Source organism: Pocillopora damicornis, chromosome 2 (assembly GCF_964200805.1).
Source record: "Pocillopora damicornis chromosome 2, jaPocDami1.2, whole genome shotgun sequence".
Taxonomy (NCBI): domain Eukaryota; kingdom Metazoa; phylum Cnidaria; class Anthozoa; order Scleractinia; family Pocilloporidae; genus Pocillopora; species Pocillopora damicornis.
In genome coordinates, this window is record NC_142671.1 from 20,900,719 (window position 1) to 20,928,467 (window position 27,749).

The following is a 27,749-nucleotide window of genomic DNA, read 5'->3' on the forward strand; positions in this document are numbered from 1 at the left end:
CGTGCCGCAGACGAGAGCAATTATTACTTCTCAAGTGCTCCCAGAACTTCCCATGACCAAATGCATTGACACATCGATATACTTACGGCTAAAAGCACGGGTGATCAATTCTTTTATGGAGCGCAAGATGAATCTTACATATCTATACCCATCGTTGTTCTGATCTAAGCAATACTAATAGTAGTTCAAACTCCTTCGAAAACAGCAAGCGAAGGTTTTATCTTTTAATAAAACTTCCTTTTTTTAATTATTATTTTAGCATTCGTTTCACTGTTACAAACATCAAGAGTGAACTAATTGATCACAACGGTAGATTTTAAAAGTCGGCTGTCGTCGTCATACATCACATAACTAATTATTGTTTTATAAATGAGCCGCCTCCGGTTCATTGTACTCAAAAATGCTGGATTATATTACATTTTCAAGTTCTTGTTTAAATTAAGAGGACTCATGACTGTAAATCATTGGATTGATAAGGAAACTCGATAATTGGAAAATTACGGCCATGCGCAAACAGTGGAATATCCGCCCACATGATCAAAATCCAACGGAATAACCTGGGTTTACGGCAAAGATGCTCAATTGGTTTGTAAAGCTTTGAAAAAACAGCCGTATAAACTGTGTTAAGACCAGTTACTGCGACTTAACAGATCAGCTCTTACCTGGTCCTCACCAGGAAGTATTTTGCAGCTAAATTCCCTGGTACATCAACAAGACGATAGACCAGATCCTTGATCGTTACGTGAAAGAGCATGAAATCAGACACGTGTTTTTTAAAGAAGCTCGCGAAAAATTTCATGTTAGCGAGGACTCCAAGGATCACGAGTCTCATTAGAGTGAAGAAAACGAGAAGAGCCCAGATTAGATGGGAGAGCGTTGAATTCAAAGAATGAATTTGTAGTTCAACAGGAGAGGAATAAGTCATAAATCACTTGAAGGTTGAAAAATGCTCTCATCTTTAACTTTGAGTTAACGACCTTGCGTTGTAATTTTGCATGTTTCAGGCAAACATTATTTGACAGAGACAGGAATTGAAACACCAAGCCAATCATATCCAAGTAGATAGTTAATTAATTAAAGAAATTATAAGACTTCCCGTGAGATATTAGTCGATCCTGCTGTTATTTTTGCTAACATATTAGCATGACTTGCGTAAATAATAAGGTTATTGAGATGAAATCATCATTATGCGAGTTCATTTGTTATCTTGATGCTCAATTCGACAGTCCGTTATTCCATGATGAACTATGTGTAGAGCTATTTTCCAGAAACTATTTTCCATTTTTAAGCCCATGTTTAAACTCAGAGGAGTAATGACTGTAAATTATTGGATTGATAAGGAAACTCGACAGTTGAAAAATCAAAACAGTGATGGCGACAGCTGCGTTAACCTGAACAACACCTAACGACTCCGTCAGTTCTTTTAATTGTGGCGTTCCCAGGCAAATCACAAAACCAAGAACTATCAGCACAAGCATTTGAAACGCTCTTCTTCTTGATTTAAATGCGGCTTGATTCAACACACGATCACGACTTTTTCTCCAAAGAAAGAGTGCGATTTTAGAGTAGGCACTACTTATTAACACTAGAGGCACAAGAAAACCTGAAATAAAATAAAATATTGCCAATATTTTTTTACTGGCACCGTCTTTTGTGGTGATGCAGATCTGAAAAACGTAAGTTGAGTTGGAATAATCGGCAAGATTAAAAGTAAAAGTACCAATTCCATCGTTGAAAAACTGTGGCAATGCACAAACAGTGGAATATCCCCAAACAACCAAAATCCAACGAAAAAACTTGGGTTTACGGCGAAGATGTTGAAATGGTTTTGTGATGCTCTGGTGCCTGTCAAATGCAATGACAACCAAACTTGAAAAAACAGCAGTGTAGACAGTGTAAAGACATGTATCTGCGAATTTACAAAACAGCTCTGACCTGTTCCTCACAGGGAAGTATTTTGCAGCTACAAACCCTGGAACAACAACTAGACGATAGATCAGATCCGTGATCGATAAGTGAAAGAGCATGAAGTTTGACAAGTGTTTTTTAAAGCGACGACCTCGAACCAGTACGCGGCAGACTTGAACATTAGCGATGACTCCACAGATCACGAGTCCCAAAAAAGAGAAGCAAATGAGAAGAACCAAGGTCAAATTAGGAAGCGCTGAACTCAAAGATTGGATTTGTGGCTGAAAAATAGAGAAATTGGCCATAATTCACTGGAAAGGCTGAAAAAATACACTCGCCTTTAACTTTGATTCAACGGCCCTGTATGTTTCAGGCGAGCGTTATTTGACAGAGTCAGCAGATGAAAAGTCAAACCAGTCACATCGTAGTTAAACGTTCATAAAAATAACTAGTTGAAAGACTTTCCGTGATATATAGTTGATCCTGCTGGTGTCGTTTCTGGCCTAAAATATAATCAAGACATGTAAATAAAAGGTCATTTAATTAAAAGCATCAGGTGAGTACATTTTTAATCGTGATGTTCTATTCGACAATCCGTTAATCAATAAAAAACTTTATCAAGGACTGTATCCGGTATGAAAATGGAGTTTATAAATTTTTTTCGACAAATCTGATAAGATTTTTAAATTCTATGGAACGAAAGATCAAATTAAGTTATTCATAGCATCGAAAGCGATAATAAATCAAAGTGCTCTGTGAGCAAACTGAACTCGTGAATTGACATATGATTTTTTAGATTATATTTAATGTTATCTGGTTTAGGGAATTGTGTGGTTGATTGTCATATCTAGAGTACGAGCAGTAGTTCAGTGTTCGCCAATGTAGCAAAGAAACAAAGTAACGTTGGGATAAGAAGGCATTACAATTGAAATGATCATGCTATTACATTTGACAAGGTGGATGATGTGATGTGTTTTAAACGTCTATCATTTTTGTTTCTGGTTCAAAAGAAAAGGTTGGAAGTAAATGTGGGTGAAAAGTGAAATTTACTGTCTTTCGTTGTAAATATTAGAAAATCAAGGCAATACTGTCTTAATGAAAACATTAACGATTCCCTCTTTATCAAATGAGACAAACGGGAACGAGTTTTGAGTGATATAACTAAGCCAAACCTGCCACCGTCATTTTGGATCTCCGCCTGGGTAGATTTAAGTCACGTGCTAGGCAACGTATAATCAATAACAAGATAGAATTTCATTTCAGGCCTATTTATCAATTTTGTGGTGTGTAACTTTCGCATTTTAGTACGTTGTACGTATGTTGAATCTTCAAATTGTCTTGAAACCTAAAAGAAAATTGTTCTTTAAAAATTCACTGAAAATCGGTAGCTTGTTTGTTTAGGTGTTATTTGATTTTCGTGTTAACTTGTTATTTCGTCAGTCGCCGGCATCTTCTGTTGCTTCACACAGGAAAAACACACGCGACGAAACGTAATGATCAATTTTGTCCTCAATCTCACGCTATATCTGTAAACTCCGAGCGCTTCGCAGTAAGTGATATTTTCAATGAATCTTCGGATTGTTTTCAAGTTCAAGGATTGTAAATTACAATTTTATGAAAAACGAAGGTTGTTCTGTTATTTCAGTGTGAATCCTTGCATGCCTGCCAGTCGCTGGCGCCGCTTGTTGAAACTAAAACGAAAAAAAAAACTCTTTTAAGATTATCATTGGCTTCTTTTTCACCCCACCACTATTCTTAGCAACAAAGGTCGCCATTTCGTCTGTTTATTGCTCGCCAAAAACTATAAAATGCACTCAAAAGCCTAAAATCTAAAAAACGTTTACAGGAATCGACCAATCGAGCGAGCGAGCGAGCGAATGCCATTCCTCACATCGTATCTATAACTCGCTCTTGCGCATGCGCGCAAGAGCGAGTTAAAAATTGTCAGCTGAATCAGCTCATCTGTGGGTCTCTATCGATCGGTGCTGGATATGGATACTGATCAAAAACTTCATTAGGATTTTTATGGGCTGTGTACTTTATACTACATGGAACCAAAAAAACACCAACAACAATAATTTCAACAAAAACAAAGCAAGGTCGCTTCTCTAAGCAGAATCTTATCTAATCTACGTTTTAACGGAGAGGTCTCAGTCGCAGTAAAGTGTTGTAGGCGAAGGGATGGCCTGTAATTCAGGCGTCTTATCAGATCAAGAGTGAGTGAGCTCTGTACCGGGCACAAGCAAAAATCTCCCGCCCCCTCCGCCCTCCGTTCCCACAATCAAACCGAGTTAAACGATGACCGACTGCGAGTTTCTAGTGAGAGCTAACTCAGTAAAAACCTGGCAGTGTCAAAACGACAAATCGCACTCTTGCACACTTTACCAGTTATGGGCGTTTATTTCTGAATATAAAATTATAGCAACATAACAAGTACAAAATTAAAAGCGTATTACAGGTTTGTCAGAAACTGAATACATCATGGTATAAAACCGGTCGTATATTAAAAAAGGGCGAATGAATAGTACTAAATTAGTGTAACGATAATAATAATAATAACACAATAATAATAATAATAATAATTATGGTGATGATAGAAGATAACAATCTCAACGTTTCCATAATAATAATGCTATAGATAAGTTACGTGCGTAAAGAAATGGCACCTGTACAGTGAGAGAATGATCCTCTCATAAATTTCCGAATTCTTAGTTTAACTCATTTGATAGAGTACCTCATTACAGGCTATATTTCGAATCATTAGACGTACGTCAGGCTTGGTTTAGGCAGTTATTGCGTTCTCAAAGGTCTCACAAACGAGAGACATAAAAACGTACAATCATTTATTTATGTTGCATGTCCTTCACGATTGTTTTGGAATGGTTCTATGATCTGTTGTTTGACCAATAAGCACTAAGAAGTAACTTCTGCTACGCTAGATAGCAAATAACGCACTGCAAAAAGCAAAAAAAGGTTCGACTTTTCTGTACGTTACTGGCACTGCCACGGCAGACAATCTATCATGTGATCTCTGGCTTCAAAGGGCCTATCAGCTAATGTCGTATGGAGCAATCAGGAATTTCCTGACGACCAGGTCCATTTTAAGGAGCTTACATATAATTATAGCAAGTGATCGATATTGACTTGTATTTACACAATTTTGCGAGCAACTTCACTTTGAGATTCAATAAAAAATAATGTAGCTATTCCTAATGACCCTCGGAACAATGCTCACTTCAAAAATTTAATGACGTACGATACGCCCCTAATCAAACCCAGCTGTCTCTTGAGACGTTTATGATTCGTTTCAAATAGGAACACGATAACAAGAGTGGTTCGTTTATAACCACAGCTTCTCAATTCCGGGAACTGTTTTCCGCAGACGTCGACGTGCTCATCATACTAAGGAATTTTTTTTTTCGAATGTAGCAATCTTCGGTAATTCTCGGGCACCCGTCAGTTTCAATAAGGGATTTAAAATAAAGCAGATTCATTCAGCCTACGTCCGCCAAGATCTTCACATACAACAGGTCCTGACCATACTGGATCTCTTGACAACTGTCCCTTTCATCACAGGCATGTGAAGACTCTGGGTAGTCACTTGCCCGCGTGTAATTAGCGCGGTTGCGCAGCACACACCCATCTGACCAACAGGAGTGAAGCCATTTTCTGATCCCGGTAATCTCATCACGAACACTCCCACGTCAGCTTCGTGATTTTCCGTTGGTTGGATAGCAATAGCCGATAGTGGTTTCTGTACCAAAAATAAAGACATATTAATTTGAGAACATGGCGAAAAGAGGTGGCACTCTTCAAAAGGTGACCAAGCAAGTATTAGTATGTATCGCGCACAAGAAATAGTCGGTTGATGCCTTTGGGAGTGCCTGTGCCAGTTACAGGAACGACGGAACAACACTTGGAAACAATGAGATGTCGATATAAAGCGCGGCTTCCGTTATGCGCCGTGACCAGTTGACGAAAAGAAGAAAACGAAACAATGAGAATTCGAAGGTAATAGCCATGATTAACACCAAAAGAGAGAAGAACCAAATTAGGATTGTGTATTTGAGCTCGCATATGATTTGTGGAGTAAATGGCGCGACTTTGTAATCTAATCAAAGGGTGACGTGAAGTAAACCAAAACAGTCCTGAATTACTTTAGCGACAAGTCAACCATAGCCAAAGGAACATCTGTCTCCATGACAAACGCTTTTAATCAAAACTATAACAAAATTCTCGAACGTGATTGGTTATCACCAGCCTTATTTGAGCACTAATAGGACAGTGTACGCGTCATGCTTGTAATTGGACACTGCAATAGGACAATTGTGGGGACAGTTAATACGTCAAGCCTGTGTAAGTGGACAAAACGCGTCATGTGTGCGCGCTGTTGTCTCGCATTTCGCCGAGTTAACTGTTGTCTTTTTATGAAAACGTATAACCGATGACAAGTTCCTTTCTCAAATTTTGTCATAGTTTTGATTAATTGGTAACAGGAATTTGTGTTGTCCAATTGTCTGTAATCATACTCGTGATGAACAAATCTGACTCCCGCTTCGCGCTCGTCCGATTTTGTTTATCACTTGTGTGATTACAGACAGAATTGGACTCCACTCGGTCCTATTACCATCATTAATCTCAAGACCACAGGAGAAATTACCGATAAATTGCTAGGTAATTGGGGTGATAATCTTCAGCAAAACTTCACAAACAACAAACATAGAACGTGCTAATGAAACCTACCTTCTTTGTTTCTAGTTGAACTGGCTCTGTGAGAGCCAAACCCACTTTGGCAAATGGTCGGCTGGCCATTAGTTTCATCTCTTCATGACGATGCTGCGAGTAAAAAAATGCGTTCATCAGTCAACTGATTGGAATTAAACTTAGTGTGGTCAGAGAAAACATTGAAAAAGTAGGTTTATCTCGCACAATTTCGCAAGTGCAACGACAAACCTCGGTACAACTGGTCAGGGTTGGATCTTTATTTAGCACGAAAGGCAGAAACATTGGTTTTAAATTGTTTTCTCTCGCTTCATAACCTTCGTGTTTAAGGAGATCCCGAACAGTTTGGAACTGAAGTTAAAATAAATCGAAAGAACTGGATGGTAAGAGCAAAAAAAAAACGGTTCTAACAGTTCGGCTCGATACAATAATTAGTAGCATTATTTTTCAAGAAACCGTAAACTTTCAAGAGTACGCGCGCCGGAAGGTTTCTTACCCGAGCCATGACATAGTTTGAATATCTGACTTTAATCTTCCACGCAAGGGCCACCACGAACAGAAGGGAAAAGAAACAGCTGCAATAAAAAAGGAAAAATGACCATCTCGAAAAAAAAAACACACCAAACTTGTTTATAGGATAAAGGAAGAATTCCCACCCCTCACATCCCCTTCAAAAATTCTCTCTTCTTTAACAACGCAGGAAATTTGAAGCAATAGTCGACAAACTAATAAGGAGCTAACTTCGAAACGATGTCCTAACTTCTCCCTATAATTTATTATCAATACACTGTCCAGCAAACAGGTAATATGAATATTCACATTCACATTTAAGTAGTTATCTTAATCTAACACCAAATTCCCGTAACTATTTCACAAGGAAATGAGTAGCAGCTAGAAGGGATGATAAAACAACAAGAATTGTACAGTATCCTAAAAAAACAAGCGCTAGAAAGAGTTCTACTTACGCGAAAAACGTAATAAAGAAGTTGAGAATCAGGAACTTACGACTCTGGAGGAACGCAATCTAAAAAACATTTTCCAAACGCATAAAATTAGTTAGCATATCCAGTGGCAGATAAAAGAAAAGATGAAGGATGAGGGTGTGACAGTAAAGCATAAGAAGAAATAAAACTACATGACAAAGTAACTTTGACACACGGAACCTAAAAAGCAGATCTCTTTGAGGAGTTAATCCAAGTGAGTTTATCAGGACATACCTCAAGGGTAATGAATCCTTTGATGTCAAAAATGTGAACCTTAAAGGTGAATTTGTCCCGGCGGCCAAACGGAAAGACGCCATATGAGAAGGTTTGCTGGTAGGACCCTATTTCCCGAGAGTGCACGAGTGTTTCTTCCTCTAAAGCATCTGTGTGAGAAAGAGAGCATTTTATAAGTCAAACTCATTGAACGTTGATCAAAATAACAGGAGAGCTCCAATGCTGACATACATGTAGCTAAGCTTTTTGCTTTCAAATGCAGACAAAAACACAAACAATCATAAACAAATATAAGATCAATCTTACTGCAAAGATAGCAAAAAGGTATGTCTTTTTAATAAAAATGTCGGTAGCATCGAGATAATATTGAACAGCTTCAGTCAATTCAACTTAGAGCGACGTGATTGCACTTGGGGGAGAAATCAAGCAGCTTGAGGGCGACGTGACTTGGGCCGACATGGCGAGAGCAGCATTAGAGCTAGTTCGTCTTCTTTTCTTAGGGTCGAAACTTTCGACTGAAACTGAAACTTACTTTTATTCTCGCTGCCGTCGAGTAACTCAGCCATAGTAGAAGCATATATTGACATTGATACCCTCCCTTGCTAGCTAAGCACTAAAGAACGCCGTCGTATGTTTAACTATAATACTTGTGATAGTATTAGGCGATTCTCTATCAGCTAACCTGAGCTGTACGACAAATTCATCAGAGCAGACTTGCCCTCTTTGACTCTCACAGTAATTTCCACATCGATGTCGTCCTGTAAGGAAGTTAACTTGCTGTTTTAAAGAATTTTTAACAAATTAAACTGATAACCGTGAAAACTAATCTAATCTTTTACCGGTTGAGAAGTTCAAGAAACCGCCAATTGGAAATTTCTTTTGCTTAGACAACGTCCCTCAACGTAATACAAGGTTTAACTCTCATTTTTCTTCGGAAAAATATTAATCTCTATATTCTCATTATGAAAAGTGAGGAAATATTTTCGCATTTTTCTGCAAAGTCCATTTACAATGATAACTTAAAATCCCAATACCTCATTCAAAATTCTCCTTTAAGCTATTGTTCACTCCTTTGTAGATACGTTCACAAAAAGTTTTTTTTAATCTATTACACCATCTGGCTTGTATAGGTTGGCAATTCTCATCACATTAAAACTGCTAAATTTTTGCAAGAAAATCCATTTTTACCACTTTAAAGGAGTTTCAAAAGGGTTTAACAGTCTCCTGGTTGAAAGGAGAATGGTTCGAGAGCAGCAACGCCACAAATTACCTATAGATTTTTAATGTCATCCCTCTAAAAATTAACAGATCAAAAGGTTTTTTTTTGTGGAACCGAAATGTTAGAAGCAACTGTAGAGATCAGCTCACCTTTTCAGGAATGTTGAGGAAGCTTATTCTTGTCTTGTTGGACACATTGTACGTGTATTCATAATTACTGTTGAGTTTATCTACCAAACAAATATGCAGTGGTGTTTCTATTAAGCGCATTAACATACCAGCGAGTTTACAATTTTATGAGGGTAATACCTCAGCTCAAGAGATTATAACCTCAGTTTACATTCTCTTGTTCAGCTTTAGTCTCCAGTGCAGATGGCTTGGAGGGAACTTCGTTTGAATTTAAGGGGAGAGGTGTTGAATAAAATACTTTTTAACATCACTTTTTTTCCGAGTGAATTTCTTCCTTTCCAAAGTCTTCCTCTGCTTCTACAATCCAGCCAGGCAGGCTTACTCAGCATGCAAGATGCACACAAGATGGACTGTAATCTGATTTAAATACTCCCAGTGAAATAAGGATAAAAACTATATTTCTCTCACAGACTCGTAACTGTTATGAAGGAAAATAGTGTTTTTGCTTGCTTTTGTTTTTGGCTCGTCAAGCAGTCGTTGCCTCTGCCTTTGAACTGAGAAGAGCGTTACAAACACGAATAGATTGGTCTAGCATGACCGCTAAGTAAGTTATTAGAAGGAAATCTTTCTTTAGTAAAATTAAATAACTTACTGTAACAGTGACCGCCATTTGTTGCGTTACCAACGATCACCGTGGAACGAACTCCGTCGTCACATCTGTGAAAGAGTAAATCAGGTTACAATCTTTCAATTCCACAGCGAGAAATGCTTGGTAAAATTGCTTTGGTACGAAGAATTTCAAGCGCAAGGAGACATTTTGTAAGCAACGACTGAACTTACCTTTCGCAGTTATCCCCAGTCACATAACGGTCAAGACAATCACAGACTCCAGTCTTAACATCACATGTGTCCGCGTGACCGTTACATTGGCAAGCTGGAGACAAGATGAACAAGACAATCACGCTTTTTTCACTATTGTGTTACATGGAACTTTTGCAGGTACCAATATTTTCCAATTTCATAAATTGTTCTCGATCCGTAAAAATTAACTATAGCAAAAGCAAAAATTCCGTCTAAATTTTGACATCTTCAGTAACATAAAAAACTCCGCATGCGAACCAGGTGTTGAGGTTAACGCGCATCTCCGAGTCACTATAAATTTTCCCTGAGATCTCAAACCCCAGTGTCTCGAACATTTGTGGCACGCTCCTTAGCGTGTTTTTGGATAAGTGTGTCATTTCACCGATGAGTCTCCCCAATATCTGACCCCCCCCCCACCCCTGTTAGTTTCTCGAACTTGAGGCGCGACCCCGAACGAATAGTTGTGTCAGGGTCACATTTTAATCTCACCCTGATATCCCAGACCTCACTGCGTCCCATTTTCGCTGTTCCTCCTCGAGAATGTCGGAAGAATAGATCTTAAATCTACACGTTGCTGTATTATGAGATCACGATTCATCTGCTTTTCCCTCAATCATCTTTGAGGAAGAAGGTTGCAGTTCTTCAACTATTAATAACTACAATGAACTAGAAACGATTTACAGTACCTTCACACTTTCCACCGTTCTTTGCATCACCGAAATAACCAGCCGCACACACCTCACAATGAGGCCCTGCAAAACAGTAAAACGGCAACAATTTAAGTTATACAAAATACAAAAAAAATAAATCTAGTGACGTAATATTAAAAGAAAACAATATATATATAAGGTTGATAATACAAAAAAAAAAACAAAAAAAAAAAAGAGAAGGACAAGCCAAAAGGAGAATTGCCAAGATCGAACTAAAAAAATTGGGCTCAGTTTTTCGCGACACCCAATCCGTAAGTATCTAATTAAAGAAACTGTGTTGCTGCGTCGATAAGGTATCATAGGATAATTTGGTTTAATAAACTGGGATGATGTAATTTGGCCACCGTAAAGAGTTTCTAAAGCTTTAGGAATTCTTTTCAGCGGCCATTTCACATTATCAATCCAGTTAATAGAACAAAATTAATAAGATTAACAATCTGGCGTAACTGACAACTTGAGTTTAAAAAAAGGAAAACGTTTTTCCGTGGCTTCAAGAAGCAGTTTTAACTCACCGTCCGTCTGATGCTCGCACTTTTTACAGATGTTCTTATTGATGCATTTGCTGTGTCCATTACACTGGCAATCTATACAAGAATACAAAGGGCTCTTGTTTAGTAAGGAATCAATTAACAAACTTATAACTTGGAGAGGAGAAGAGCATTTTGGATTCAAACATAACTCGTGCTCTTCAACATGACGCATTCACACAGTCCACCAGTGTGAGTAAGTTGGAGCTTACTGTAATACAAAAATAAGTGGAGTTTTATTTCTTGCAGCAGCCGAGAACGTGGACCACTTAGTGTTATAAATACTGAAAAAATGCTAAGGGCACACTCAGGGGAATGACGTTAAGAACAAGGCAACCGTCTCTTAACCATTTGACCCCTTAGAGTGATGATCATCTAATTTCTCCTCATAATAATACCCCTGAATCACACATTATGGTCATGAGAATAAAGGAAATGATCACCAACTCAGTCAAGAGGCTCTTGATTATTAAACAAATTCTCCTTAGCAGCACCTTAGGAAATGTATAGGGAACAGTATAGAGAATATGCATCCTAATGTTAAGGTGTCAAGGCTAAATCTACCTGGACACTTCATAAAGTACCAGCGGTCTGCTAGGCATTGGTTCATTGAAGAGTTTGTTGGTTTAGTAAAAGGGCCATCATCTCCTCCGTCCATACACTGCCCCAACCCAGTCCCTGATCCGTCATCACACCAGCCACAACCAGGAAGGGTGTGGCAGTCAGCACAAGTCTTCATGCCGGAACAGCGCACAGCTTTATAGAAGCAAACACAAATGCAAAGGATGACAAAAGTAAAGTAAAATGGACCTTATTCTGAAGAGAAATGTTTGTGATCAAGGATCTCAAGAAGAAAGTACTAAAAATCACCAAATAACACAACTTAGTTTTAAAAGTTTAAATATGGCCATCTGAAATTTAGTAAAAAAAGTTAAAATTCAGCTAAGGCTAATCAGTAGTGTCTTTCAGTTGACAGGGCTTTAAGGAATACTGTGCGCCTTTGTTTTGATCGTTTCTGGTTTGCTTGCTTTTTAAAATCTTCAAAAGAGCCCTGTTGGTTGAACCAGCTATAGAATTTAAAACTTGTCTAAAAACTTTGACGCTTCTTCACCAGCTTCACAAGTAAAACAAGATAAAGGCAAGTGCACAGTATCATACAATAAAGCTTCTCTTACCACTCCTTAAAATAAATTTTTACCCGGCATTCTCCCATTTAGCCAATAATGAGAACTTTGATCTATCCAGCACAAGCTAATGTATAGCTTAACTTATATTTGCGGCAAAATTTCTCCTTATTGTACTAAAAACTACCTTATGTCAGAACTTATTAGCTTAATTCAATACTTCACTTGAGAGTTAACAAAGTCAATAATAGTAGCTAGCCCTCTCAGATATAACTGTTAGTGCATACTAACTTGAACACTTCCCTTGGACCCAACCACGACACTGGCCAAAAGGGAAATTCACAGTGTAGGCATTGTTAGCCACACAGAGCTTCTGTGACTCACACCACATACAACCTAATGCACATTCTTCACAAGATGTCGATTTGTGGCATGACTTCTCTTTACAATTTGAACCTGTAAGAATTATATTTTTGAACGTGAGACTCTACCGTGTATCCACTGCCCTGTGTGGACAAGTATGAACCAAATATGATCCCTTGTGTTTTATCCCAGTGTAAGGCTACATGTACATTTGACAACCCTGTTAGCTTAGTAATTTTGTTTCTATGCCCTAACACAAGACTCTTCAAGGGAAAAAAGCTGAACAACCAGGTAACTGTGTCCAGTTTCGTTGTCATTCATCCTCTTCCCAACCGAATAGCCTGGTCCCTCACTAGTTGCCCTACATGTACCTCCAATTATTGTTCCATGGTGGAATTTTTAATTACCCTCCCTTTTGGTGGAAGTTAATGATATTAAATCCGCCTTTCTCTTTGGTAAACACAATACTTTCCATATCAGCAAAGACAATTATTGCAAACAAGAAAACCATACCAAAAAAAATAAATACAAATTTGACTAAGAAAGACAGACGAGAATTAATCACAAACCTTCACATTTCTTGTATGATGTTTGCTTTTTATCACACTTTGCTGGAGAATCAATTTTTCCCTATTGAAGAGAAGAGAAAACATTTAAGGGATTTAAAACAGGAAATCAAATCATCACAAAGTCATTGATTAATTTTAAAACATCATTAATCCTTTAACCCGTGAGAGTGACTAACATCATTCTGTACTTTCTCCTCACAATAACACTGCTGAATCATTCATTTGAGATCATGAAAGTAATGGAAATGATCACCGACTAAAGAAGCTCTTGATTGTAAAACAAATCCTGGAGAATAGCTTTACTAGTGTTAGGTTGTAAAGGGTTAAGTACAAACCTGACCATCAGGACATGCTCCTTTCACACATATTCCTTCGCAATATGAACAGCCATGTAAACTGGAAGTACATCTACTACAACTGTCATTCATTTCTGAGCACTTTTTTTCCACTAAATTTAAACAAGGAAAAATTCAATTCCCACACACATAATAATTGTTTGGGAGTCCACTGAGGGTAACAGACCTTTAATGGAAAACTGATCTGTGCAACAAAGTTCTCACGTATTCAATTTACTGGGTGATCATAACCCCTACCTTACTCTTGGTAAATTTTAAACAATTATAGTGCACTACAAAAAATATCTCTTATCTCTTTGGGTGTGAGGTTTTGTTGGACATTCTTACAAGTCCAGAAATATTTTGACAAGCCCACAGGGCGAGTCAAAATACAAAAAATGAGTGGAATACTCAGCAATACTAACTACCATGCTTTTCTTATCAGGAGGGAAAAGATTACACCAGATTGGCTATTTACAGTAGAAAATAACCATACAATATAGCGCAGGATTTTTGTACTCAATTTGTGTAACTATTTGTACTCCTCTTGGTGCAGTTGGATGATAAAAGAATGTATTACACAATGCACATATTGCACTCTACCAGAATGAAAAGTTTTAAGTTGAAAAATACAATTCATTCTCCTTTGATGTGAATTACAAATGGATGAATTCATGTTTATGCAAGTTTCTACACAGTCATACTGTCAGTTACTGCTGCTAAATGCACAAGAGATTACTTCACTAAAAACCATTTCTTAATTACATGTTTGGTTAAAATTAAGCCTTGGAGGAGATCAAACTAATGAAAAAAAAAAAAAAAAAAAAGTACAAGTACTGTTGCTGGGTTTTTATTCAAGGTCAGAGTCAAGAGAATATTCTCCTTAACTGAATTTAAGGGTAGGTCAGGCCGTTCAAATTGATATTTCAGTGAAGGAGTTACCTGTGACCTCTGGCTGTACACAACTCTCTGGTCCAATGCACAAAGAGGTGGAGTCATTCCATACGCACTCAGATGTGTTTAAGTGGTTTTGGCACGTTTCTTTATCCTTAATCAAATCACAAGGTCCTAAAACAAAATTAATAATCATAACATGTACATCTCTCAGTCATTTAGTATGGTGTCATTAGTCATAGCAAGGAAAAAACCAATCAACACCTGTTTCTGTTCCCAGAATTCTCTAGTCACTAATTGCCATTGATTCTTACCTCTTGTGAACAAAATTAATGAAGGTCTGATTATTCAGTTTTCTTTTAAATTGTGTTTTCAGACTTATGTGCCAATAACTAATCAATATTGATGACCATCGCTATTCCATAACCATCACTCATCTGATACTGTTACGGATCTTAGTTTGCACATGGGTCATAAATCCAAGGGCAAAAAACTTGTTCCATAACTCACAGCACAGGCCTTGAGTAAGTGGCACATGCATGTTTATGTGCTTAAAATGAAAAACTTTCTTACATCAAAAAATTCACATGTACAAGCATACACTTTGTAGATGCTTTACAAATAGTAAGTTGAACTTCATTGCACTATTTGTAGGGCCTTGCTTATTAAGTCAAATGACAAATTATTCAACAAAAATTTTTTTGTTATTAATACTGAAATGATCTGACTTTGCACCCAAGTGCTTATTTGCTCACTGCAGCTCCAGGGAGGACACTTTTTATGGTCAGGGTGCTTATTTCTATTTTGAGAAACAGTTTGCAAAGAGCTTTGATGTTTATTAAAAGGAACGGAAGCTGAAACTGTTGAATAACAAATCTATAGTGAATATTTTCATAGTAATGGTAGGGAATGTACTCTAGCAGTGCTATCACAGTATTGAAACAGAATAGGAGCTCTTACTGGATTAAGAGTACATGAAATATGGGCACTTTTTAGCTTAGGGGTGCTTTTTAACAAATACAAATTCCAGGGGGGCTCACAAGAGAGGGGGTGCTTACTGGAATGAGGGCTCCAAATCAAATCATTTTGGTGAGCTCAATAGCACTTTTAATCAAAATTTGTATTTCATTATTGTTTACACTTTTTAAAATTGACTTCACATAACACTGGATGTGAGTTACACTTAACTACCTGGAGTGAATGATAAAATGTCACTAAAGACAACCCCTTGAAATCCTCCAAAAACATACATGGTTCTGTAATCAGAGAGAAAATAATTTTTTTAATGATGGTGTACAGCTAGAATAATGAACTTTTTATAACAAGGTAAATTTTCATAATTGTTGTAATTCCATGAAAACATTTCCTTTGTTTTTGAGTCAACTAATGTCATTTCATGGCCATGGGTAAACATGATAAAATTGAAACATAAAACCTACAGACATGAATTCAGCCTCCAAATTGAAAATTTACCATTGATGCAACATTAAAAAAAATATACCAAAGGCATTCTTTGGTCATGACAAAAATTATAAATGATAGGATTATCAAAGACTCCATCTTTTAACATCATACATGAACACAATTTCCCACTGCCAAAAAGTCATTGCCAGTTTGTTCTATACAATCCTGTTTTACCTGTTGACTTGCACAGCAGTGTGTCCATAACGTCCAGCAGATTTTAAAAGTCCTGACTCAGGCATCCTCTTCCACTCATCACAGGCTGAAACATCACACAGTATCAATAATATGTTGAATATTATGTGTGCAATTCAAATTTGTTTTCATTTTCCAGGTTAACTGGAAGTTAAATTGTCTGCCCTGCACAGAAAAATACATTGAAAAACACCCTGACGAATAAAACATCGTGGGTCAGGGTAATTTAAATGAAATTCAACAATCTTATAGAGACACTGCCCAGCAAGAAAACTTTTTTCAGCTCAGAAAAGAGAAACTTCAGAACTCTTTCCCTTTTCTTCATTGCCTTATATACATTTTTGGACATTTCAAGGTCTTTAAATTTGGCCAGCAGATTTCCATTTTCTTTCTTTTGGTCATTCAAGACCTGATATGAACCCTGATAGATGTAAAAGGGATCATAAGATACATGACTGTATAAGTTTACCTGGTACATATAATTGACTCAACTTACTCAAGCTGTATGCAATAAAGTCCATGGAAAAGCACGGAAAGTCAGACTGCCCCTGTGATGTACCATTGTGTGAACTACCACCAAATACTAACATCAGGTCACCCAGTAAAACAGCAGAATGCAGAAAGCGAGGAAAACTGCTGTTTTTGAGAGATTTCCTACAATAGGGTTTCACAAAAAAATTAACTCTTTAATCTCTAGGAGTGACAAGCATCCAATTTCCCCTTACAATATCAACTCTGAGTCAAAGATTTTGGTCACAGGAATAAAGGATATGATCGCAAACCTAGAACCTACAGTAGCTAGGAAGCCTTGATCAACAATGATATTCTCCTAAAATGTATAGAGAAGAGTATGGAGAATATGGATACTGATGTTAAGGTGTAAAGGGTTAATATAAAATGTTTAATGGTACATTTAGTACTCTACTGAGCTCTGCCATTGAATATTACTGAACTCTCGAGGAAAAAAGAAAAAACATTATAAGACTCCCCTAATAAGTACATGTACATGGCACATGATTCCGTTCAAATCCTCTTACAGGAACATACCATATCCTTGCTTTTGGATCATAAGATGTCAGTGCAGTAGAGAGCTTATCAGAACCCACTGAGGCAATCCCACCGTAAACGTAGATTAATTTCCCCACTGGATCATAAACACTGCTGTGTCCATATGATGGGGCAATAATCTCTGTGGGAGTCGTGTATATGCTCCATTTTCCAGTCTCTGTAAATAGAATTAAAAAGAAAAGTATTAAGTTAGCAGCACAATTATAACACTATTTTTATGATCATGTTAGAATTATTACAACTTAAAAATCAGTAGCAACAATCAACAAGATTGTGTGCTTGCTACATGTAATGGATTTCACTTTTGTCTGCGAGCCCTTAGTTCAAATAATATCCCCATAACCAGCACATACATTGGGCCATACACCTCAAAGCAGGGGAACAGGCTGGCAATTTAATCACATTTAATTGTCACTGGAAAGACAAAAAACAAACAAACAAACAATTTGAGTACAAAGCAGAATTCAGTTTAGGCAACAGTTTTCAAGGCTTCTGTCCTATGTACATGCTGTTTTGGATAGAAAGTTCAATTTACATGTGGTGGCTCCACCAACAAAATTAACTGTGCATGATAATAATGCTTCTGAAACAGCTATGTAAAGGAGCTTAAAATGACTCCACTTGTCTGTAATTGGCTATAATTTCTAGGTATGGGCAAAATTGACTGATGCACAATTGAAAGTATTTTACCCAAGTCAAATTCTTGAACTCTGTCTGTATAGCCTCTATTGGGTCCAAAACCAAACAGGACAATCATTGTGGAGTCAACCAGAGTAGCTGTGTGTCCAGCGACGTAAAGAGGGGAATCACCATCACTGGTTACCAAGTCCCACTCTAGCTTTTCAGTATCGAAAGACCATAGTTGATTGGTTGCTTTTTTTCCTATTCTACCACCGAATATATACAGGGTTGACTGTGAAAATAAAATAATTATACAGAACATCGGAATGACTGTAAATTAGAAACTCATAGGGTTAGGTTGGTTAAACAATGGTCACACTCTCAAATAAATGATAAATGAATGAAGGAGAGAAAAATAAATGAACAGACAGACAAACATAAAAAAAGTAAAAATAATGGATTGAATAATTGACTGACTGAAACCTGAACAGGCATTAAGTAAAACACGACTATCAACCTTTGGCCTATGCAAAATATCATTAAATTTAAACTTAGAGGGAAATACTAAGGAGAGAAGGGTGGATTGTATGAAGTAAATTAAATGGCGAGGGAACACAAATTAATAAATATAAAATATCTTAAATGATTACAAATGTTATAGTATCTTATCTTATAATATGATTATTAATTTTGTAGACATCTTTGCATGTGCATACCGATATTCTGTGACCATTTATTTTGATGTTATCCATGATCAATAAACTGGAGTGTGATTTATTGTGAGACTAGAAATCTACTTGTTTGAATAAAACTTTCTTTTTCAATGCAATATACAATAAATAACCACTGGCACTTACATTATAAGCAATCATTGAGTGACCATAACGCCTGGATGGACCCCTGGTTGAATTGACAGCTGGCAATATTACTTGCCAACTGTCACTAGGAATGTGATATCTGGAAAATGCAAATATTGGATAATGATACATTTAACATTCAGCTTTATCCAAGGTAGCCTACAGAACAAGCAAATTAGCGGGGCTGAAGTGTGATACACAAGTGTAAGCAAAGCACAAGAATGAGCGCAATGCATTCTTGCCCTTCAGCATGCCAATCCACCTGTTCTGCAGGGTATATCTAAAGAGAATTCAGAAACTTATTTCTTGATCTCATTTTTTGATTGGCTCCATCAGTGCCACTTTGAAGTACAGTTGTACATTCTAGTTCTGCTCTCTGACCATTCTCATTTTCAGGAGGTAACCAGTAAAAATTTGCTGCCCTTGAAGCACATGTACTTCTTGAGACCACCTAACATGCTTACAATTCTTGAAAATTCAACAGGTAAAAGGATTGCTCTACCAGTGTGAAAATTTCTTCAGGTTATGCCTATCAAAAAGGAGAAAATTGTTCTCTAACTTCTACTTACGTTGACTCAACAGATCAAGACCCATCTCATAAACTTTCTCCCTTCAACCCTAATGCACAGTCATCACTAAAAACAATTCAGCAATCCTTTAGCGACACAACTCCACCTTGATCTAGGTGTGACAACATGACTCATCAGTATTAACAAAAAAGAGTACTCTACCTGATAAGGTTCTCAAATGGCTCTAAGGTTAATGAATAGCCACCAAAGACCCACATGTAGTCACCCAGAAGAGCAGAAGCATGAGATGCTCGGCCTTGAATTAGGTCTGTATATCAAATGCGAAAAAAAAAAAAAAAAAAAAAAAAAAGGCTATGAGAAATAATTTAAAGTGAACAAATGTACCACTGTTGACTTCCTATCCACTAGGTAAGCTGATTATATCTGAATACACTTCAAAACCTTACCTTGGCCTGTTGATGAATGGTGTATCCAGTGCCCTCTGTCTCCTGTAATATTGCAAGAGGCACCTGTATGACCAGTAAAATATATTCAAGTTATTGTTCCCCAAGGTTTACATAATATGTGTTGCATTGAGTAGACAATAAGTAAAGTGGAGCTGTGATTGTATGATGGGTTTGTTAAGAAAACTTTTTTCATGGTTTTGTAGCCAAGTGGCTCATAACTGCTGATATTTGTCTCCCATTTCTGTAAAAGGTAATTGAGACAATCTCTCTTCCCTCTGCCTGACCCTGTGGCCTTTAACCCAGTTCCCTTACCTGTACTTTTAATTAGTATACATTTGTACCTATAGATAGAGAGAAGTAGTGGCACTGCAATGTGTTTTGATCTTGAACACAACACAGTGATCTCCTCAGGGCTTAAATGGAGATCACCAGATCTGCAGTCCAATGTACTAATCATCACGCTCCTGCCTCTCTACATGAACAAACTGAAGAGGGGGGTGGGGTTTTGGTTATGGGGGTCAGTGGATGCATGCGACCCCCTTGATTTTTGATAAAAAACATACAAATAGTGAAGAAGCGTTAATCTGAAAAACCTTCACAGCATGCATAACTCAATGCACATCTGACAACCTGGCACTTAAAGGCCCATTTCCAACCTTGATACAACGTGCACCGTGACCCAATTTCCTGTAACACGAATTCACAGATCACTGTAAACCTTCTAAAATCGTCTTTCTCCAGATCCATCCTGGACTTATAGTCAACTTTTTTACAGTAAATACATTTGCCATTTGTCATTTTACAGTTTCCTTACTGCATTTTGAATTTTGTCCAGAAGAATCTGGAGAAAATTTTTTTTAAGTGTCACGCTTGGATCTCTTCGTATTCTGAGAACAGAGTCGGCAAAAAGGACAACATTCAAATTTTTTCACTTTCTAGAAGCTCTTGAGGATTCTAAATGAAGATAAATTAATTCTGATAGAAATTGGTATTTTTCAAAGAGAAATATAGAAAAATATCAGACCGCTGGACGTTTAGTAATTCGAAGACCGTGTCCAGTGAAAATTTTCTTAGTGTCATGCTTGGATCTCTTTGCACTCTGTGTACAAGGTCAGCGAAATAGACAACGTTGGAATTTTTTCACTTTCTAGAAGCACTTGAGGATTGTAAATGAAGGTAGAATATTTTCCAACAAAAAATTGGTATAGTTCAATGAGAAATATGGAGTTATTTGAGGACTGTGTCCTGCCATGGCATTGAAAAGCTTTTAAGTGTCAAGTGTTTGGATGGCTTTGTACTCTGTATACAGGGTTAGCAACAGGGCTTTTATTCAAGGGAATACCTTAACCCAGGAGTAGCATGGTGTAAATGCCCTCAAAAAATCTTAGCTTTGCCCATGATACATACCCACCAAAGTTACTGTAGTACATTGCAACAGTTTGGAAACCAGAAATTAAGACAGAAAGTTGCCAACTTGAAACCAATTGACAAAAGTGAAAGGAAGAGGACTGACCGTGCAATTGAAAACAATTGATTTAGGAGAAAATAAAAACACATGTAGGAAAATTACACACTCAGAAAAATGTTGAACAGACAGCAAAAATGGAGGTGTTATAAAAATTCAAACTTACCAGTGAATCCCAAGTCACACACACACAGTCTTGTGCTGTTATCACAGTATCCATTGACACACTCAGTTATACAGGTCTGAATATCACAACTGGGACCAGTCCATCCTGCATCACAGACGCAGAGTTCATTTGAATCACAGTGGCCATGGAAACTGCATCTTGCTGAACAATCTTTGGTGATGCTAAAAAGAGAAAATAAGGTGAGAAAATTGATGACATCTCAAACTTATTGCCAAGTTTATGCAACCCTGATATCAGCTACCTGCCAGAAGGGAAAGAGCACAGGTGCTGAGCCATCACACTAGTGACACTAACAAACCTGAAGGGGAAAAAAGCAGGGCACCCTATTAGCAGCACCCCCACATTCAACTTCAAGCACTAGCAAAAGCTAACTGAATGCCAAATACCATGTACTGTCTACTTAGCTCTGAAAGAAAGTGCACACCCTAGAGCTACTAAGGGTATGATCTTTGTTGAGTGTATGTGACCTATGCAGTTCAGACAGCTATACTTCAACTAAAATAATGAAGCAACACCAAAGCTTACCTATATCTTATCCTGAATCCATCTTCAACATAGTATTTATCACTATAAAAATAGAGAAATGCTGCCCCTGATTTGGCTTCAAACCGTAGCACCGGACCATCAGCGAATCTGTCTTTTGATGCATCTCTAATAATTCCACTGTATAATGGTATAAATAACATGTAGAAAACCTTTAATGCTTAACAACTTGAAGTATGAATGCTTAAGAGTCATAACAATATCCACATAAAAGGTCAGTTTTAAAGGTTCTCTGTTGGCAAGAATTATGACATAATTAAATAGGGTCTAAGTAGGGTAATTGAATGGTGAGTCTTAAAGGTGGGATAATCAGCCAGTTCTGTTAAAAAATACTGAATCATGCACAGAGAACGTATGTATGTTATGAAAAGGCAAATCTTAACATTCAGCTGGGGGATAGTCAACAGTTTACAAAGCCATGCTTGCAATACTTGACAATAACATTTTGACAGCAAAAAAATTTATGCAGAACAGATTAGTCAGGAGTGTCCAAAGAGTTGTGCTGAAGGTCATTGTATTGCAAACACCTTACTTTCCATCCACATGCTACAAGGGAGTTTAGTTTTGTTCTCGCTCCTGACCCAAAGAGCACAAATGCAATTTTCAATCAATATGATGAATGGGTCATGATCTGTCTGGTAAAAGAACTTTGCCATATGTGTGTATTATATCAGTTAACATTGCTCAATACCTTATCACGGCTATTAAAGGACTTTTGACAGATTTTCCATCATAAATATACAAATTATCCCAAATACACTCAGTAGCAACTTCTTCCAAATTCAAATGAATAGTGCTATTTGGCCTGCAAATTTTAAAAATAAATTCTAAATTAGTTTCTATAAATAGTCACTGTCAGCACAAAATAGATCTTGGTTCTCTAGGTGTATAAATAGTGCAAATAAAAACAACTTGGGCATCACCACAGGAGTGCTACCAATAAAATGCAATATTACAGCAAAATCAGTGTACAACCTCTCCCCCACCTCCTCTTATGAATTATTCTGACATGCAAGTTTAGAAACATGTCACAGCCAGTTATAAATTATATTTTACTATTATAACACAAGGAAATAAAGAAACTACAAAGACAGAACAAGGCAGAAGGCAGCAGACAAGCATAAATTAAAGAGGAGGTTTTGAACATCAGATATCTGAAACTTTGGGTTTTTCAACTATTACAAGGAAATGCAAATAAGTATAAGAATGCAAGCTCAGTGTATATAAAACTGTTGAAGCTTTATAAAATAACTGACTTTTTGAATGAACGCTTTTATGGGTAGAACACAATTTCATAAGAAAACATTAATCTAAAAGATACCAACTTACTTTTTGGATTCTATTAGCCATGAGCATTTTGATGCACTGGCATATTTACCATCTCCATCAGTAATTATTCCACTATCTTGGTCCAGTCTAAAATTAAGAAATCAAACCTACCTCACTATAACTATCAACTCTAAAAAATATTTAACTAAATATTAAATATTAAACTAAGCTATAAGATAATTTTGCCACAGTAGAACCTTCAAACAAAACCACCCTGAGGACAGAGAAAAAAGGCTATTAGGGAGTAAAGAGTGTAATATAACATCTGTATTTTGTGACTGACATGTTTTAAAACACTTTATTTACCAAATAGATTCCAAGTTGTCATGCATCTGTGCTCTACTATAGAAAATTTTTATATGCAAAATGCAGTATGCAATATTAGTAATTTTGCAATAATAGATTTTTAACTAGTTTGTAGTTAGTTTGTAATAAATCCCTCCAATGAATATGCTAATAAACCATTATTATTATTACTATTATTATTAAGATGACCTCAAGTTGTGATAAGGAAAAAAAGTAGCGCATGATGGGCAGCAGAATATCACTGATGTTCTTGCCATATTTTGACGTCTTCTGTAACAATTAATGTAAAATAGAATCTATTTGTTTTGTTCGATAAAAAAACAAAATGTTCAAGTGGTGACATCATCAATGCATCTGTCCACCAATATATAATAAGTAAGTGCCAATCAAAATGCCTGTAAAAATTCAGCTTATCATATAATTCTTCCACATAAGTGTTAATACAATAGCAATCAACTCATGGATGAAAAAAAAAACAAAATGCTAGACAAAATGCTCACAGAACTATCAAAACAAGTCAGGTAAAGTGAACTGTCTGGCTTGCGAAATATTACCTTTGGTATTGCAGATGCTGTATTTTCTCCAAAAGATTTGAATACAGCTGTCACAGACTATCTGGTTGGATGATTGATCAATTATTTTGCTATATCATAGCAAGACACTGATGAATTGACCATTGTCATGAAGTTGTTTTAATTGGTGGTTGAGACCCTTTAAGTGTTACCTGCTGTTGGGAATAGGTGGCTATATAGAAGGGTTAGAATTGGAATGAAAGTAATGACCAATTGTCGAGAGAAAAAAAGTGGCTGTTATGGGAAGGTGATCATGGATGAGAAGTGACTGTTACTGGGTGTTTCATTATACCAGAAGCTGAATCTTACACACATTTTGCATGATTGCTTTATGATCTGTTGGAGGACAGATGCACTGATAATGCCAACATTGCAGGCATTCTGCTTTTTTTATTATTTAGAACAAATATATTCCAAGTTGTTGTATTTCTGTGTCGTCATAGATCAAAGAAGAATTCAAAATGTGGTGAGAACATCAGTGACACACACAGCTGTGCCTTGCGTGCCACTTTTTAAAGTTCTCACCACATTTTGATGTCATCTGTGACAGCCGCATGGAATTTATTTGTCAATTATGTCAGAAAGGATTAAAGCCAGTGCAAGAAAAATTCTGACTGGTTTGCATTTGGACCCAAACATATGCAGTAAATGTCTCCTTTAATGAAAATAACAGTTAACAAATGCATCTTTCAAAATCAAAAGGAATCTTGCAATTATGTCTAACAAATTTCATGGAGGTTTGTATTTAATTTTTTAGCTCTCAAAAAACCACTGGGAAAAATTTCCGCACAGCCCCATACTTAATTATGCATGTACATCTTACTGGTGATACACTGAAAAATAAAGCCCCATATATGGATGTATAATGATGTATGGGGCTGTGCGGAAATTTTGCCAACCACTGTACAGTCACTAACAAGAACATACAAACATCACAAAGCGAAGTCAACTTAAAACAAACCATCCATCGATGTCAATATAAGTTTTTGCCGACGAATCGTGTTGACACACGGTTGTTTTTGTCAGCCTATCTGAAATCGGGATTTCTTAGTTAGAGAAAACTTCCTGCATGAATCCAAGATTAAGAATAATTCATCTTTAAAAAAAAGTTATTAACTTTCGACTTGCTTTCACTAATTTTTAAACAAACACATTTCCGTTTAAGAGAAAATTCAGGAAAATTTTAATACTAATCAATTAACAACTATGTTTCAACACAACTTTACCATAAAAGGTTGTGACGACCTCCTTCTTTTTGGCTTGGAGAGAGGTGTAAATCAAGAATTGCAAACTCGAAAAGTGACTTTCTTAGATTTAAGACTCCAAAGAATTCATCTCTGCACAGCTGACAGTACATAATATTACACAAGCATACAGTTGGACCAAAATAGCACTTTCTTTGAGGCGACAGACTAATCAATAACAGCAACACAGATTTTCCAACACAAAGCGTCGCACATATAGTGTAATACTTAAATATACATGATTTTAAAATAACCAATTCTAGGTAATATATCAAGGAAATCGAAGATGATATAATGGACAAACAACTCAAGAACATAGCATCTTACCTGAGGCGACAAAACTGGCAAAGATTTCCCCACCATCCTGGATTGCAAATACACATACCCGCTCTACAGTAGCCATTTTTACAGTCGCTATTCTTGTCACACTGGTTTGAAAGCGAAACGAAACATCCTAATACCACAAAAAGAACAAAAATGAGTGTCGACATAGACCTCCGTATACTACTCACAACAAACATGGCGGAATCATTTTCTACGATCAAGTTCGCCAAACAAAAATTTCAGATGAGAGCCAGCGATAAGACGCGCTGACTTGCGTGCGTGGATAGAGAGCCTCGCGACTCCTCGCACGTGATTCACGAACTGTGAGGCTCCCGCGCGAAAGTTGATTGAGTTTAGAAATACAAAAAGCATTGAGGTTTGATCTTCGAACGAATTTAACCCTCATTTCGCTTGGGAGATTGTTTCTTTTTTTTTTTCCTTCCCCCTCTCCCCCACCGCTACAGCTTCAATGCAGCTGTCTATATCCGGTTAGATCGCTCCAACCAAAAGTTAGATCGCTCCACTCGGAAGTTAGATCGCTCCATCAAATAAGTTACTTCGCTACCAAAATTAGTTATTTCGCTCCATGTTGTATTACTTACCGATGATCTTTAAAGTTTGTAGGTGATGATGAGTCTTGGGACGATTCAAGTACATCGTACTCACTCTGTCCTTCAGATTAGCCATCGAGCTACCGATGTATGATGTATATCGATGATGGAATAAATGATCGTGGAATAAATTATAACGTTATAGTCGGAAGTGTACTGAAAAAGATCATTCAAATATCAATGCTATCCAGTGTGGCTTTTTTTGCTGTTTGATGTAAGGAAACTGATATCCGCCATCTTTAATGAATAAAGTAGATTACACTTGGTGAGTTCCTTGCATGAGGCTTTATTTGTACTTTCTGCGTAGCTCGGATTTATGTCAAGCGCGCGCGAGCGATATTAATCGATTGTTCGGTAAGATATGTACTTCATTTAATGAACTATCAATTTAGATACCTTAGTTTTGCTACCTTTACCTTAGTTTTCTACATGGAGCGAAGTAACTTATGTTGGGAGCGAAGTCACTTGTTTGATAAGGCGATCTAACTTTCGAGTGGAGCGATCTAACTTTTGGTTGGAACGATCTAACTGGGAGCGATCTAATCATGGTGCGATCTATCCGTAATTCCAGTTGTCATGTAGTTGACATCCGGCTAGAAGGACATCTGCAAGTCATTTCGCTTAGAGAATTTCTCATGTCATTATAAAGGTGAGGGTGCTGTACTCCGAAACACTAGTGGTGGTTACACACACCTTAGGTTTGGGGCCTTACGGAGGGTACATGGCTTAGGTTTGGTTAAGCTCAGGTTTCATATTACCCTAGGGGATGCGGTTACACAGTAAAAGACTCCCCTCAGGGTCAAATATAAATAGATATGAGTTCACTGACCTGACAAATTGGCAGGAAAAGTACAGAGCAACATGGATGTTACGAATCGAGATCTGTTAAGCTTAATTTCGGTGATTCTCCTGCTCATTATACGACAGTCCTCCATAAATATAACAGTCCAGCAGTTTTTTGCGAGAAGACACCGAAGAAGGCACGAAATTAGCCAAGTGCATCGGAGGTCACCTCAAAACACTGCAGGCGATTTCCTGTATTAGCTACATTCTGCTTTATGATTGGCCAAGCCACCTCAGGGAGCAGATAAACCGTACTTTTCAATTCAGGAACTGTCATGGGAGGTTCTTTTGTTCTTTTTTATGTATCCATGGAAATAACCTTGGGCAGTTTCGGTCTGGGGAAAGCGGCTACACACAAAAACGTCCTTGCCCGTGGGCAAACGCCATTTACCCATGGGTAAAAGGGCTACTGTAACCACGACTACTACTTCAGGCCTTTTCAATAGATCCTTCCACGGTTTATAGCGGCCATATTGTTTGGGGGTCAAACAAAACCTCGTTGCTAGGCAACGAGCGATAGATTCTTTTGTAATTATTAGACGTGCTTCGGTACCTTCGCTCAATATCTTA

At 37.2% G+C, this 27,749-nt stretch overlaps 2 protein-coding genes across 2 annotated transcripts; both read right to left on the minus strand.

Moving 5' to 3' along the window:
- Positions 1-209: 209 nt before the first annotated feature.
- Positions 210-3,525, minus strand: LOC113683948 (G protein-coupled receptor 83-like). Its single transcript, XM_027201236.2, has one exon. The coding sequence runs from the start codon at positions 2,211-2,213 to the stop codon at positions 1,272-1,274; it is 942 nt and encodes a 313-aa protein (XP_027057037.2). The 5' UTR covers positions 2,214-3,525; the 3' UTR covers positions 210-1,271.
- A 763-nt stretch (positions 3,526-4,288) lies between these two features.
- LOC113683949 (attractin-like protein 1) lies at positions 4,289-25,965 on the minus strand. Its single transcript, XM_027201237.2, has 29 exons — positions 25,729-25,965; positions 23,280-23,366; positions 22,642-22,755; positions 21,933-22,070; positions 21,387-21,568; positions 19,756-19,818; positions 19,511-19,616; positions 18,780-18,879; positions 17,992-18,214; positions 17,281-17,458; positions 16,730-16,887; positions 16,216-16,300; positions 15,769-15,833; positions 14,626-14,751; positions 13,684-13,796; positions 13,349-13,409; positions 12,708-12,872; positions 11,857-12,048; positions 11,278-11,349; positions 10,742-10,807; positions 10,035-10,128; positions 9,847-9,911; positions 9,216-9,295; positions 8,530-8,605; positions 7,848-7,996; positions 7,596-7,654; positions 7,127-7,205; positions 6,652-6,744; positions 4,289-5,662 (listed from the first exon to the last, which is right to left on the minus strand). The coding sequence occupies exons 1-29, from the start codon at positions 25,920-25,922 to the stop codon at positions 5,426-5,428; spliced, it is 3,420 nt and encodes a 1,139-aa protein (XP_027057038.2). The 5' UTR covers positions 25,923-25,965; the 3' UTR covers positions 4,289-5,425.
- Positions 25,966-27,749: the final 1,784 nt, after the last annotated feature.